This window comes from Zalophus californianus, chromosome 10 (assembly GCF_009762305.2).
Source record: "Zalophus californianus isolate mZalCal1 chromosome 10, mZalCal1.pri.v2, whole genome shotgun sequence".
Lineage (NCBI taxonomy): Eukaryota > Metazoa > Chordata > Mammalia > Carnivora > Otariidae > Zalophus > Zalophus californianus.
The window spans coordinates 11,817,423-11,833,886 of NC_045604.1; the positions used below are offsets into that span (position 1 = coordinate 11,817,423).

The 16,464-nt window shown below is 46.6% G+C and overlaps 1 protein-coding gene across 4 annotated transcripts in view; it reads right to left on the reverse strand.

Annotated features, from left to right (window-relative positions):
• MTARC1 (mitochondrial amidoxime reducing component 1) overlaps window positions 1-16,464 on the reverse strand; it is a 31,285-nt gene that overhangs the window by 7,056 nt on the left and 7,765 nt on the right. Inside the window, exons 3-7 of one of the 4 annotated variants that reach the window (XM_027612122.2) lie at window positions 11,364-11,526; window positions 10,257-10,397; window positions 6,430-6,491; window positions 6,268-6,339; window positions 4,109-4,864 (exon numbers count right to left, since the gene is read on the reverse strand). In XM_027612122.2, coding sequence (XP_027467923.1) covers window positions 4,819-4,864; window positions 6,268-6,339; window positions 6,430-6,491; window positions 10,257-10,397; window positions 11,364-11,526 — 484 coding nt within the window. In that variant the 3' untranslated portion in view covers window positions 4,109-4,818. The other 3 variants (XM_027612123.2, XM_027612119.2, XM_027612121.2) reach the window with 3 other exon arrangements.

Consider the following 16,464-nt stretch of genomic DNA (forward strand, 5'->3'; position numbering starts at 1 on the left):
ATGACCTGAGCCGAAGGTAGACGCTTAACGACTGAGCCACCCAGGCGCCCTATTTCAAACATTTTTATAGAATGTCTTCATTTCATTCTACAGTGCTTTAAAAGTGGGGGGGGGGGGGGAACTTTTGTGGCAAGCTGGTCCTTATTTTGTCCTTCACTTCAGAAATGGCTGATGAGCAACCGGAGCAGATCAAATCCAGGGGTTCCTTCCGGGACCCTCAGCTCCTCACCAGACTGCAGGCGCCCCCTGCCTGTCCCGGTCCCTGCTGCATCCCTGAGCCTGCTACAGAGCCTGGCACACTGGGGCCTCTCCAACAAGGCTTGCTGAGCAAACAAATGAGCAATCAGCGGGTGGATGAAGGCCATGAGCTGCGGCCCCAGGCGGCCCTGCCTCGCCCCCAGTACTCCCCAGCTCGGCAGTCAGGTCCCCGCAATGACCTTGGACCCTCTCCTCACCTACCTCTCCCATCAACATGCAATACCAGCGACATTTGAGGATCTGTGTCTATCAGAGAGTGGCTTCTTCAGGATTGGAGTTCTGTAGCCTGGGTCCTCGACTCAGATTATTTCGTGGGGGTGCGGGGGGGACACTGAAAGTTCTAAAGAACACCTCACACAGCAATCTCTTAATCCTTACAACAAGCCTAGGGGAGAATGTGAGTTCTCTCCACTCTACAGCTAAGTCTCAGGAGTAACCAACGTGCCCCAGAGCACAGATCTCAGTGGTCAGGCGGGGTCTGGCCACTCCACCCACAGTCGCCATGCTTCCTACCCAGTATGTGATTGACCCCTGGTCATCTATACCGCATCTGGGTACACACACAGACCTGAGAAAAACTGAGCGGGTTAATACTAATTCTTGTACACAGAGGACTGGCCGCTCGTGGGTTCCACCTGCCTGTTCCCATCAACCACTCACATAGACTCCCCGACCAGGTAACTGAGAGGAGAGGGCCCCTTCCAGCCCAGCCCCCTTAAACAGCGCAAAGTGGGGCAAGAAATTTGGTTCATGCGAGCACAGGTTTGGTCACCTGGTTCGCAGGTGGCCATCCATTTCGTCGCCTAGGAATAGAAACGGGGAGCGCTGTGGCATTGGAGAGCTGGCTGTGTGCGGGCCTGCCTTCCCTACAACCCTTCCCAACTCTCACCCCACCTGCAGCTCCCCCTAACATCGCAGGCCCCTGCAGGGACGCAGGAAGCCCCCATTAACGAGATCATCGGCGACCCCTTGTGGGCATGAGCGGGTACTGCGAGCGGTCTGCAAATGCACATGCACACCAAGCTTCGTTCCACAGACTGCAAACAGTACTGTATCTTCCCGGGACCATCTATGATTTTGTTCAAAGATATATTTTTGTTGTTGTTGGGGTTAATAAACTACAAACTCATTTAAAAGTTCCTTTGTTAATGCATTTTCTTTTTCAATGAATAGGAAACATACAACTACTCTAATGAGCAGGAGGTTCAAGACACTTTTAACTTCAACAGAGGTCTCTAAACTGGAAGGGTGTGGTGTGAGTGGAAACCTGTAAAGGTTTTGTGCACCATGTGCACCATGAGGGCTGCTCATCATTTACTCTGCCTGGTCTGCTCGTTTACTGGTCAGTGCCCAGGCTGTGACGAAAAGCAGGGTCTCTCCCTGGTCACCACTGGATCCCCACCTTGGGGCACAGGCCACTTCTGAGGCCTCACAACCCACTAACCCGATGGCCAGGTTAAGAATGAAACAGCACAGGGGCGCCTGGGTGGCTCAGTCATTAAGCGTCTGCCTTCGGCTCAGGTCATGATCCCAGGGTCCTGGGATTGAGCCCCTCATGGGACTCCCTGCTCTGCAGGAAGCCTGTTTCTCCCTCTCCCGCTCCCCCTGCTTGTGTTCCCTCTCTTGCTGTGTCTTTCTCTGTCAAATAAATAAATAAAATCTTCAAAAAAAAAAAAAAGAATGAAATAGCACTGTGAAGGCAGCTTGGAGGAGGGGAGCCCTACAGACTGAGCAGATCTGGGTTGGGTTTTATTTAAGGCAGCTTCAGAGAACAGAGAGAAGTGTCTTCAGACTTCTTCTCCCAGAAGGTGTCAAGTTCATAGACTGAGACTATCAACAATCAGAGCCTACACAGTCATTGTGTACAATATTTTATCATCTATTTTTTAAAATCATATGTATTGCCTTATTCTGATCAACCAGGACAGGTATTATTAGTCCAGTGTTTACCAATAAGGAAACTGAAGCATCGAGAAGCTAATTGACTTGTCAAAGTCACACAATCAGCCAGTGATAGAGCCAGATGGGGCTGGGGGTGTCTGTCTTCTCTCATGGTATTACCACTATATCCTTCTGTCTTTAGCTCAACATAGCCTAACACAAGTGGCAAATGTCCTTAATGTCAAAGTATTCATGTGTCCAACAAAACTTTTGCATCTATGAAGCAAACGTGCTTTCCTCTTTCTATTAATTAGGAGCCAGATGTTCTGGAAGCAGCAATGACAGACTCCCACCACACCTTAAGCCCTAGGGATCAGTGCGGAAGTCACTCTCCTTTAAGAAAGAAAAGAGTAGGGGGTGCCTGGGTGGCTCAGTCCATTGAGTGTCCAACTTTTGGTTTCAGCTCAGGTCATGATCTCTAGGTCATGGGATCAAGTCCCACGTCAGGCTCTGCACTCAGCTTGGAATCTGCTTAGGACTCTCTCTCCCTGTCCCTCTGTCTCCCCCCTCAATAAAATCTGGAAGGAAGGAAGGAGGGAAGGAAGGAGGGAAGGAGGGAAGGAAGGAAGGAAGGAAGGAAGGAAGGAAGGAAGGAAGGAAGGAAGGAAGGAAGGAAGGAAGGAAGGAAGGAAAGGAAGGAAGGAATTCCATCTTCCTATTTTCCCACTAGCCAGCAGCCTCCTCTGCACCACCCACTACGAGGATCTTACAGACGTTCAGCAGTGCCAGACATATTTCTTTTTCTCTCATTGCTCTGCCACCCCGCACTCTGCCTGTGGGCGACAGGCTTCAGTGGGTAAGGCTGGCAGAGGTCTCCCCTGTGTCCTCAAAGCAACACAGCCCCTGGGCACCTGAGGACAGAGGAAAATGGAAAGCAGCCTGGCTCCGAGCCACCTGCCTGAGAGTGGAGAAGCTGTTCTGGACACCGCTGTTTGCTCTGCTTCCCATGATTTATGTCGCGAAGCCCGGCCTTTCTCTTTCTCCAGATTTATGACTACCTGTCCCAGGGAGAGCATAAATTACTACATCTATGGCCATTTCAATCTCCGTAAGAGATGGGAGACACCTAGGCTGGCTGCTTTGTCTCCCGGGGTATTAGGAGCCATTAGGGTGTGACTGCCGGACCGCAGAAAGCCTGTGGAGGATCAGGGGGCTGTGCTGGATCCTGGGACCCCCGCCGGCTTGCCCTCGCTCTGTGTCTGGGTCAATGATCCTCGTTCTGTAAACACAGCTTCCCAATGGAGGCGAGCACGAAAGATTCAGAGGATGGGCCTAAACACCTGAGTGCTTTCAGCGCTGCAGAGACACTAAGTCCAGGGTGACCAAGCAACATGTTGGGGAGAGAGACAGGACAAGATGTATAAAAAAGGGTGACGAAGGGTCCCCAAAACCACTCAGCGGGTTTGCACCGAGACTCATCCAGGTCTGTCCTACCCGGCTTATTTCGGAGGGAAGAACACGCCGGCCTGCGCGGGAGGGGGAGCGGCTGATAAGCACAGGGTTCCTGACTCCCAGGACGGGGCTCCCCCCCGCCACCGCCGCCACACCCCCCACCACCTGTCCTTCTCCCTGCAGCGACTCTGCGGCCACAGGAGGTAGGAAGACCAGACTCCGCTTTGTTCTGATGGTGAGTGAGGGCATTTTGAAGAATAGCTAGTCTGTCGTCACTGCTTCTCAAAACCCCACTCTCCTTACTAATGTTCCAACACACACAGTATTATTACAATCCCCAGACATGCAAACAAGTTAAGAGAATTTTATAGCAAACACACATTTACCAACCCCCTGGACTCTACCTATAACACTTTACAGACACTTCCTTTTTTTTTTTTTTTAAGATTTTATTTATTTATTTGACAGAGAGAGACACAGGGAGAGAGGGAACACAAGCAGGGGGAGTGGGGGAGGGAGAAGCAGGCCTCCCGCCGAGCAGGGAGCCCGATGCGGGGCTCGATCCCAGGACCCTGGGATCACGACCTGAGCCAAAGGCAGACGCTTAACGACTGAGCCCCCCAGGCGCCCCTACAGACAACTTCCTTGATCACATTTTTATCCATCCATCAATGCATTATAATTTTTTGGCATTTCCAAATAACTCACAGACATCAGTGGACTTCATCTCTAAACAGTTCAGCTGGCACATCATGCCCTAGAGTTAAAATTTTCTTTGCTTTTTTTTGGGGGGGGGATGTACAAGGTGTGGAATACATAAATCTCAAGTGTTTTATCGTATTAAGTTCTTAACATTAAGTAATAAATATTAAGTTAAAATGAGAAAGTGAATTAACTTTGTTTTCAGCATTGAGAAATACACAGTGCCCCCTCAAAATGATGAGATTTGCCTTCGGCTGGTCTGTACCTTCTCATGGAATGTTCCCGCAAATCCACGCTCAGTGGTGGGGACCCAGATGGAAAGCAGTTTGCTCTTCAGTTCAAGAATTGCCTCTCCTTGATCCCCCTCAACCCAGCTTGTCTGACTTCACTCCTGATCCATCTCTCTGCCTTGTGGCCTGGCCCTCATGAAGGACACCTGTCTTCTCGGACGACAGGTGCTGGCCACCGAGGGCAGGCCCAGAGCCTCATGCCTGAGGGTGATTTGCCAGCTGGGACAACAGCCCTCTACCCCAGGGCTTCAGCAGGCCCAGCAACGGCCGGATAGTAGCTTCTGGAACAGCAAGATCAGCAGAGTAAGATTGGTGTTGATCAAAGGAGGCTAACCGGTTGGCCTAAAGAAGGCCACAGGTTTGTGAGAGAGGGAAGGATGGCAGGCAGCAGGAGTCACATTCCAGGGCAGTGAGTCTGGTCACACAAACCCCTCACTGTGCTCTCCCACGATGGTTTTGGAGCCGGATGGCACCAACTGCGCTCCTGCCCCAAGTCTTCTGGGGCTTTGCCCCAAGAAGCTGTCACGGTGGTGCTCCATGCCTTCCCTTCCCCCTCTATTAGAGCCACCTGGGGACACAAGCCAGGGTCAAAGCTGAAGGGCTCGGGAGCTGCAGAGATGAGACCTGACAGCCCCCCTCCAACCTTACACGGGGCAGATACCACCACTGAAGTTGCTCAGGTCTTCAACTGTCATTTTAGCAAAAGTAACGCAGGTTGATCACAGAAAGTTTAAAGACTACATATAAGAATATATCTATTTGCCCATAATTCCATTACTACAAGAGCACCTCCATTAACATTTTGGTTTATAAACTTCCAGCCCTTTATCACTCATGTGCATTTATATATTTAAAAAAAAAGTAAAATCGGGGCGCCTGGGTGGCTCAGTCAGTTGAGCGTCTGACTCTTGGTTTAGGTTCAGGTCATGATCTCAGGGTCCTGGGATGTAGTCCCGAGTCCGGCCTCGTGCTGGGCATGGAGCCTGCTTGAGATTCCCTCTCCCTCTCCCTCTGCTCTTTCTCTCTCTCTCAAATAAATAAATCTTTAATAAAATAAAAAGTAAAATCAAATAAAAAAATACTCTATCTGCTATTCTGTAATCAGCTTTTAAAAAAATCCATGTTATTTTAACTATCTATTCAATTTAAACTTATTCTATCTTTCACTTAAAATTTTTTTATTTTTTATTATATTTTAGAGTAAACATAAAAGTAGAAATGCTGCAATGAATCCCCATGTAATTATCACTCATATTCTATTAATCAAGGCTTTGACACATTTTTCCATGTGACCTTTTTTTTTTCTTTGCTAAAATAATATACAGCACTTCCCAGACATCGTGTCAATTCCCCTACTTACTTCAGCACCCTTCCCCAAAATACATGGAGAAATTCTTACATCACGATGCCATTATCACACCTAATACGTTTTTGGTATCATCTAATACTCACTTCATAATATAGTTTGCCTAAATATCTAAACAATGCATTTCTTACATTGGTTTGTTTGAATCATGAACTCTAAATGAGAAATAAAATTATTTGTGCAAACAGGCATTCTGGGAAGCACGGCCCCCAGGAATACTGCCCAGGTTACGCAGTCACTGGGACCCCCTGCAGCATTAAGACTGTATGTTCATGGTATTTTCCCTGCTTCTAGAGAGATCAGGCTGCCTAGTCCTACCTCTTCAGGGTCTCCAGCGGCTCCTTCCTGCTCGTGACGCCGGTGTCTGGGTCCACCATGGTTACAGTGCACCTGGACACACACACAGCATCATACAAGGGACAAAGCAGAATGGCCTTAGCCCTGCCCTCCTTCTCCCTGCCAGGGGTGGAGGAGCCTTACCTGGAACAAGCCATTATTCTTTTCATTATCACGTCGCCAATAAGCAGCTCATCCCACGAATCCTAGGAAACAAAGCACAAAATTCCTGTGAGCCCTTCTGAGCCCTTGCCCGGACACACCTGTGTAGGGACTTCACATGAGGTGCCGCCTAGCAAAGCCACTTACGCCCAAGATGGCGGACATTTACATCCGCCCTGAGAAGCCACACACCCTCCTGCCCCCTCTGCCTATGACATGTCTGTTCATCTTCCCGAAGTGAAAGTCTCTCTCTGCTCTCTGTGGTTGGAACTCCCCTCGGACAGAGGCCACTGGGCTCGGGGAGTGGGGAATGGAAGGCTTGGGGCCCCCAGAGGGCGTGGGGGACAGAGAGAAAGGGCGTGGAGGGGGAATCACTCTAAATTGTGCAGCCTCAGGTGGATTTAGACCCTGAGGGCATTGGTAGGTTTACCTCGCATCTCCCCAGGTGGATCCGAACAGATCAAGAGGGTGCCCAACGTCCTTATGTCTGCATCTCCCCTGGCGCGTGAGCACAGCACTCCAGCCCAGCAGGCTCCTCAGGCATTGGCCCACAGCCTGGGTCAGTGGTGCCTCCTTTTCAGGACAAATCAAATCAATGGACGTGGCGCCCCCTCAGATCCAGCAGGGGAGATAGGAAAAGTTAACGATCGATTTATTTTTTAAAGTTCCAAAAACTTTGAGCAAAAGCACTGTGCGGTCGTACACTGTGCGTGGGTCTAAGTGCACAGGCAAGAACTGATCTGGAGGTTGAGGGGAACAAAGCCTCAGATTGCTCTGCTCAGGGGAGGTTTTATGGAAAAGATAGGATTGGAATGGAAACTTCCAGAACAGAGACTTTGGAAGGCACAGTAGAAGGGTGAGGAGGCTCAGGGAATGATTAGAAGGAAGACACTGAGGAGACAAAGGACATGTGATCACAGTCCTAAACTTCCCACCCAGGGAGGGGAAGTGCCACTGCCCGAGGGCTGAAGACAAAATTTCTTGAGTTAAAACCAACCTGCCCAGTCCTTTGTTGGTCACAAGCCAGAAAGAGACCTGCAGACTCAGAATTTTACCTCTGAGAGTGTGTCTCATTCTTGCTAATACGTATTGTAGTTTTTAATTATAAAATGGGTCTCTTAACTGCAGGTGTCACAAGGATCCCAAAAAGCTTGGGCCGCCAGACTAGAGCAGCCCCAGCCTGTTCTGTGTGCATCTGCCCACCAGGGGGCACTGTGGTCATAAAAAAGAAACATAAAAGATGCAAAAGGAGAAACGTGGGTGGTTCTGGGTAGGAAATTAATTTATTATTCATTAAAGAAGTATTTCCAGAGCCCCTTTTAGGTTAGGGGTTGAGTCACAGATATATAAGGTAAAAAATTCCACCATAAGGAAAGCCAGAGATGTAAACGGGTCTAAGGCCTGAGCGCTGGGATACTCTGAGCCTGAGCAGACCCTTAGGGGCCGCCAGCTGCCGTCCAGTCTGGGTTGATAACACCCCTGGGGTCACCTAACCGCCTGCGCTCACCCCCTTCCTGGCCTGTCGCGCTGGCCTGGTCACAGTCTGATCACCTGGGGCTGTGATCTCCTTGGGAGAAGCAGCCATTCTTCTTCAATCCTGTTTTTCCACGTGTCACCCACAGTGCAGGGGACACAGGGGCACCAACTCACGGTGGGATGAGTGACACGCTATGACAAAGTGAGCTCAGCCAAAATGTTGTATTAACATCCGACTTAAAATGTAAAATATTCCCAGTTAGGGAGCGCTCAGAGTTAGATGGAAATGAAGACTTCCGGAACAAGATTCCGTTCAAACAAATCAAAATCTGAGGTCCTACTCTGGGCTGTCTCCTCTGCACTCAATTTCATCTACATCTGACCACCTCCCAACTCTGGGGTAGCAAACGTCATCAACAAGACCCAGGGCTCAAGGACTGCGGGAGGAAGGAAGCTTGAGTCGGTCATAGCTGGGGGAATGCCTGAGCCAGGCACCTTCACTCTGATTGTAGGACAGAAACCCTCCCCCACCTCTGTCTGACACTTTCCACCTCAGGGAGCTTTTCCGCAGATTATCCACCTTGATTCTGACAGCTACCCTCAAGGGAGGGGCCGGCTGAAATCATCTACAGGTGCAGGAAGCAAGGGCCTCGAGGGGTGCAAGGACCTGTCCAGGGTCACACAGCCACTTAGTGAAGCAGGTGGATTCAAATCCGGTGCCCCAACCTCATGCACGCCCCCTACGATGCTCAGAGTCCCTTTGGCCCCTGGTACAGTCTGGGTTCAAGACCCAGGTCCTCCACTTCTTGCCATGGGGTAGCCTGGGGCGAGCCAGGTCATCCCCGCCCCAGGCCTCTCCTCTCCCCCTTATAAAAGGGGAATGATGACTTTCATCTCCCTGGGCTGCAAAGCACAATGTGAGCATTAAATGGAAACCCTCCCCCTCCTTTCTCTTTCCCTGAGAAGGAAAACCCTCCAGAGAAACTGCTTTCCTGGCCACAACTGGTGCGAGACGAATATCAATGAGATGGTCAAAGGCAACCCACACTGATTTTTCCCTCTTGTCTGAGTCCGACTGAACTGCGCAGGATGTGAGCAAGGGCAGACGAGCTCCCTTGTCACTGTGGAACACGGAGAGAGCCCAGTCCAGGCTGTCGGGGAGAGAGCACATTTCCCACCTCACGCTAGGAGCTGACCTGCCATCTTTGAAAGACATGATACGCTCGGAGCGGTTCACATAAAATGTCAGAGGTGGATTTGGAGTTACTTCTGTTGCCCTTCACTGACTGACACTGCATTTATACTTTTCATAAGTTACCTCAGCCAAACTGATCCTTTAACAAGCCTGTAAGGTAATCCTAGGCAGAAAGGACCACCCCATTCTCCAGGCAGGTAAAGGAACCTGAGAGGGAGCACACAGAGTCCTACAGGGGCCAGCAAGGAAGCCGACAGCCAACCGCGGAGCCTTGGGTTTGAGTGTGGGCTTCAAACCTCTGGACTGCTTTTTTTTTTTTTAAGATTTTATTTATTTATTTGACAGAGAGAGACACAGCGAGAGAGGGAACACAAGCAGGGGGAGTGGGAGAGGGAGAAGCAGGCTTCCCATGGAGCAGGGAGCCCGATGTGGGGCTCGATCCCAGGACCCTGGGATCATGACCTGAGCCGAAGGCAGACACTTAACGACTGAGCCACCCAGGCCCCTAGACTGCTTCACCAAGCCCCCAGGCCACCAATCTCTGCCTTCATGGTTGACAAGGGACAGAACCAAACAAAACATCCAAAGACAATGACAAAGGTAAATCTGCCACCAGAATCATGTGGCCCTCATGCTAAGCCACAGCGCAGACATCTGAGTGCAGATCAAAGGTGACACTGGAAGAATTTTAGGGTAGTTCCATCTAGCTTGGGGACTCCACTCCCACACCCCAACAGCCATACTTCAACAGCCTGTCTTCTCCTGGGGCCATCGGTTGAATAGGAAAACCAACTTCAACAAGACATGAGCACACCCTGAGTTTGATCCATGGCCCACACACATCATGTATTTTATGCTATATAAATTTGGCTCAAAAAGTACTCTACCTACTGAGAACTGTCCTTAGAAGTCTCAGACCCAGAACCGCCCATCACCAGCATGTCATTTATATTTGCGCCCTCCGTGCAGAAGTCCGCATTGATTAGATGGTTAAGAAATCAAAACTCTGAATTGTCTAGCATACAACCAATAACTAGTGAATTCTTCAGAATAATCTAATGCAACATCAGAGGCTCTTATACCTTAAAAAAAAAAAAAGTTAAATCCAAGAAAAAGGACAAGGAAGGCATCAAGTTACCTCTGCATAGACACCACACCCTGAAATTACAATATTGGGCCTGAAGTTAGTCATTTTAACTTTCTTCTCCAGCCTGGAATTGAGATCTGCCAACGATGCCTCAGAAAGGATCAAGTATGGGCTGGTATCTGAGTACACAATCTGGTAAGGAAATAGAAATGGTTAGAATGTGGTACACAGAGGTCACATGTGTCTAGTTCCTGGAACCCTCTCTTCCCCGGCCCCACCCCCATGTGCACACGCACGCACAAACACACACACAAACACACACACACACTGTTTCTAAATATTTCTTTTAGTTCTTTATATAGAAAAGTCATAGTGGTTCAGAAGTCTTAAATAGCCTTGCAGATAACAGGAATTACATGATGGAATGAAGAGAACTTGGCCTTGGGATCAAGAGCTGCCACTGGTCAAGTGCCCTTAAGGAAGTCACTCCACCTTTCCAAGCCTCAACTTCCCCAATGTTGATGGGCTTGATGACCTCAATACAGGTGATAAAAATACTCACTGCTTCCCTGGATACCTATTATTTAATGCAACATGCAAATCAACATCAAATTCGTTTACTGACCATTTATATAGTTTTTTTTTAACAGCCATAATAATTGTGCTACCAACCCTCCTTTCATGATGAATCCTTACAGCCTTATTCCTGAAAGGGCCAACCTGGTCACTTTAAGTCTGTGGATCTCCATACTCCCACACTCATTTGCCAATTGTGATCTGCCAATTGCAATCACACTGTAAAAAAGGTTGGACTCCACATACAACTACAGAATAGAATGGAAAAGATCTGGACGTAGAACAGTTTTGAAACCCTGTCGGCACTGGAAGGCTTACATAAGTAGGAAGGTAGATGCCCATGGGAAAAATGCAACAGTCCCCCAAATCAAGAAACACAGATGAAGTTTCCAAAGGAAGGGCTTTTATTTTTTTGCCTATTTTTTATAATCCCCAGCCACTGCTCAGGCCAAGCTTCCTGGCAAAAATGACAGGGCGGAGCTCAGCAGACAGGCTGCCCCGCCTGATGGGCTCTGCACCCCTGAGGAAGCCAGTCTTCCACAGGACACACCAAAGGCCAAAGCCCAGGGGTGCTCCTCTGACCTGGTCGGTGGGCCGGAACACGTCCAATATTTGGTGAGAATTTCTCGGTTGCAGGTGAGGCTCAAAGTACACCAGGCGATAGGGCTGCGTCTTCAGGAAGCTAGTTATCCACTGGGCCGCCGCCTCCCCACAGTCCCTGCCCTCGATCTCCAGGCCATGCACTCTGCAGGGGGTGGCAGGAGCAAAGAATGGCCGTGGCTTTGAAAATCTGGACACCCTAGCATGTCCCACACATATCCGAAAAGCTGGGATGTCACTGCGATTCCTGAATTATCAGGAAATACCATTTTAGCCTGGTCCTGCCTCCCAACCCCTGTGTAAGGCTCAATGAAGTCAGTTTCAAACCTTGTTTTCCCCAGTTTTATAACAGAGTGATGCATACCTGTGCCTCCCTATCTGGATGCATGGGAGAACAAAATAAGATTATAGGTTTGAAAAGATACAGAGTTCTCCAGAAGAAAATGAATACATCAATATAAAGTAAACTAACAATTACTGCAAAATCTGGTTCACCCAGCTAGATAGCAACCACAAATCTTTACTAATAGGCCAGCTAAACATTACCAGTATGATGATAATGAAACTAGATGCAGCAATGTATGTGAAAATGTTCTATAAAATCTAAAACATTATAGACAACAATAATCTGATTTGATTTGGTTGCTAGCAGTAAGCGTTGGATTTGAAGTCTCCCCTGCCCCAGACATACAGGATGCAGAACTGCATGGCAGCTGTATGTGTCTCACAGCTCAGAGAGGAAAGAAACAGTTATAGGCTGGTGTTTCCCAGGTGTAGGACCATCACTATTATGGGTATTCAAGATAAGACTTACACTTGGGTACAACAGGAAAGAATGGTGAGTGGCAGAGAGAGAACATGATTCTGTTCAGTTTCACGATAGTAAGGCTTTAACTTCTAGCAACATGTGATAATCATCTCTTTTTTAAAAAGAAAGAACGGACCTCAGGTCCAGAGACTTCTGCAGGCAATATTTCTAGCTAGAATTAGGTAACATTCCACTTATAGCATATATTTTTTAAAGATTTTATCTATCCATTTGAGAGAGAGAGAGAGCGCACGCACAAGCAGGGGAAGGGCAGAGGGAGAAGCAGACTCCCCGCTGAGCAGGGAGCCCGATGTGGGGCTCTATCCCAGCACCCTGGGATCATGACCTGAGCCAAAGGCAGACGCTTAACTGACTGAGCCACCCAGATGTCCTGAGATACACATTTCTTATGGAATTATAATACATTGATATTTTATTACTGAAGATGTACGTAAATGAACTCACTACACATCCTGTACAATAAGAAAATACTAAGAATAAGAAAAATAAATAAATGCCTTTAAGGTCTTTTTTAAAAGCTAAATCAATTTGAAGGAAAACATTAAATAAGTACAGTTGACTCTTGAACCACGTGGAGGTTAGGAGTGTCAACCCTCCATGCAGTGGAAAATCCACATATAACTGTTGACCTCCCCAAAATTTAACTACTTATAGCCTACTGTTGACCAGAAGCCTTATGGGTAACATATAAACTGGTGATGAACACATATTTTGTATGCTATGTGTATTATCTATTGTATTCTTACAATAAAGCTAAAGAAAAGAAAATGTTATTAAGAGAATCATAAAGAAAAGGAAAGAAATGTATAAGACTGCACTGTATTTATTGAAAAAAATCTGCATGTTCAAATCCACAGAGTTCAAACCTCTGTTGCTCAAGGCTCAATTGGATGCCCGAGACCCAGCATAAAGCATGGCTGAGTTGTACCAATGCCTTAAGTTTGGGAAAGAGGAGAGAGTCAGGTAGACCTACTCGGGGGTGCATCCTGTTCCCACAAATGACTAGCTCCATGACCTTGGTTTTATCTCTTACTTGGTGCCTTAGTTTCTTCATCTATATAATGGGGATAAAATCACAACCTTCTTATGAGGATCAGGGATCATCTATACAAAGTCCCCCAAACAATTCTGAGGTTTCGGATGTGCTCAGTAGATGGTAGTAATTATTCTAGTTTTGGGGTTTTTTTTCCCAGTTATTTCAAGTGAGCTTTCTTCATAGCAGTCTCTTATGATCCTTTGCATTTCTGTGGTATCAGTTCTAATGCTTCCTCTTTCATTTCTGATTTTATCTGAGTCTGCTCTCATTTCTCTTAATCTAGCTAAAAGTTTGTCAATTTTATCTTTTCAGAAAACCAGCTCTTATGTGTGCCAACTGTCCTCAATTTTTTAAAAAATAGGGGCACCTGGGTGGCTCAGTCATTAAGCGGCTGCCTTTGGCTCAGGTCATGATCCCAGGGTCCTGGGATCGAGCCCCACATCGGGCTCCCTGCTCAGCAGGAGGCCTGTTTCTCCCTCTCCCACCCACCCCCCTTGTGGTCCCTCTCTCGCTGTGTCTCTCTCTGTCGAATAAATACGTTTTTTAAAGTTAAAAAAAATGTTTAAATAAAAATAAACCAGCTCTCCATTTTGTTCATCGTTTCTGTTATTGTTCTGGCCTCTGTTCCATTTATCTTATCAAAGATCCGCTCTGATCTTTGTTATTTCCTTCCTTACGTTAACTTCGGGCTTAGTGTGTTCTTTCTCTAACTCCTTGAGGTATAAAATTCAGCTGTTTATTTGAGATCTTTCTTTTTTTCTAATGCCGGCATGTATCACTATAAACTTCTCCCTGAAAACTGCTTTTGCTGCATCCCATAGGTTTTGGTAAGTTGTGTTTCCATTTTCGTTTGTTTCAAGATGTTTTCTTACATTTCCCTTTCGATTTCTTCTTTGACTCACTGGTTGTTCAGAAGCGTATTGTTCAACTTCTGTATGTTTGTAAACTTTTCAGCTTCCCTCCTATTTTGGTTTCCAATTTCATACCATTGTGGATGTAAAAAAATATGTGATATGATTTCAGTCTTCTTAGGTTTACTGACTTTGTTTCATGACTTGTCACAGGATCTACGCTGGAGAAGCCTTCTTGTGTGCTTGAGCAGAACATGTATTCTGTTGCTGTTGGAGAGAATGTTCTGTAAATGTCTGTTAGGTCCACTCGGTGTGAAGTATGGCTCAAGGCCAACATTTCATTAGTGACTTTTCTCTCCACATGATCTATCCATCGTTGAAAGTGGGATACCAAAGTCCGGACTACTGCTGTCTTGTCCACTTCTGTTAGTATTTGCTTAATATATTTAGGAACTCCAAGGTGGGGGGGGGGGCATATATATTTACGATTGGTACATATTCTTGATGAATTTATCTCTTTTGGGGGCACCTGGTGGCTCAGTCGGTTGAGCGTCTGCCTTCGGCTCAGGTCATGACCCCAGGGTCCTGGGATCGAGTCCCGCGTCGGGCTCCTTGCTCAGCGGGGAGCCTGCTTCTCCCTCCCCCACCTTCCCTATCTCACCCCCCCCTGCAGCTTGTGCTCTCTCTCTCTCTCAAATAAATAAAATCTTAAAAAAAAAAGAATTTATCCCTTTACATAATATAATGTCCTTTTTTGTCTCTTATTACATTCTTTGGCTGAAAGTCTATTTTGTTTGATTAAATACAGAAACCCTTGCTCTCTTTTGGTTTTTGGTTTCCATGTGTGTAAATATCTTTTCTTAACCCTTCACTCAGAGCCTATGTGTGTCCCTAAAGTTGAAGTGAGTCTCTATGAGGCAGCATATATATGGGTCTTGTTTATCCATCCAGCCTCTGTGCCTTTGACTGGAGAATTTAATCCATTTCCATAAATTATTAATAACAAGGGGCTCCTGGGTGGCACAGTCAGTTAAGCATCCAACTCTTGATTTCGGCTCAGGTCGTGATCTCAGAGCCATGAGATTAAACCCCCACGTCGGGCTCCATGCTTGGTGTGGAGACTGCTTAAGATTCTCTCTTGCCCTCTCCTTCTGCCCCTCCCCCCAACAGCCATTGAGTGCACTTGTGCAGTCTCTAAAAAAAAATTATTGATAACTAAGGACCAATTAATGCCATCTTATTATTTTCTAGCTGATTTGTAATTCCCTTGTTCTCTTCTTCCTCTTTTTCTATCTTCCCTTGTAAATTGATGGTTTTCCATAGTGAAATGCTTTGATTCCCTTCCCTTTATCTTTTATGATTCCACAGAGGATTTTTTGCTCTGTGATTATCATAAGGTTTAATTAAAACATCTTATAGATACAGCAGTCTATTTTATGCTGACAATTTAATTTTGATCTCATACAAAAACTCTACTCTTCTACTTCCCACTTCATGTTTCTGATGTCACAATTTACCTGTTTTTATATCACATATTTATTAACAAATTATTGTAGCTATAGTCATAATACTTGTCATTTAACCATTATGCAAGACTTAAGTGATTAACGCACCACATATTACAGTATTTGAGTATTCTGAATTTGATTTTGTGTTTATTTTTTATTTAATTCTTTTAGTAATCTCTACACCCAACATGGGGCTCAAATGCATGACCCCAAGATCAAGAGTCACATACTCTACCAACTGAGCCAGCCAGGTGCCCCAATTCTGTGTTTACCTTCATCAGTGTGTTGTATATTTTCATATGTTCTCATATTAGCATCTTTTCCTTTCAGCTTGAAGAACTTCTTTTAGCATTTCTCGTGAGGCAGATGCAGTGGTGATGAACTCCCTCAGCGTGTGTTTGTCTTGGAAAGTCCTTATCTGTCCTTCACTTCTAGAGGCTAACTTTGCCGGAGAGAGTATTCTTGATTGGCAATATTCTTGATCATCCCACTCTCTCCTAGCCTGTAAGGTTTCTGCTAAGAAGTTGGCTGATAGCCTTAGGGGGGTGCCCTTGTAAGTTACAAGCTTCTTGTCTCTTGCTGCTTTTAAGATTCTTTTCCTTTGATTCATGAACTTGGCGATGCAAAGGTCTCCCCAGATTTAGAAAGTTCTCCGCCATTACTTCTTTAACTAAATTTTCTGCCACTCCTACTTTTTTCTTCTTCGGGAACTACAAGAATTCACCAATCGTTTCTTTTAATGGTAATCCATAGAGCACATTGGCTTTTTTCACTCTTTTTCATTCTCTTTAATTTGTTCTCCTCTGACTGGATAATTGGAAGATCTGGTCTTCGGTCCCAAAGATTCCTCTGTTTGCTT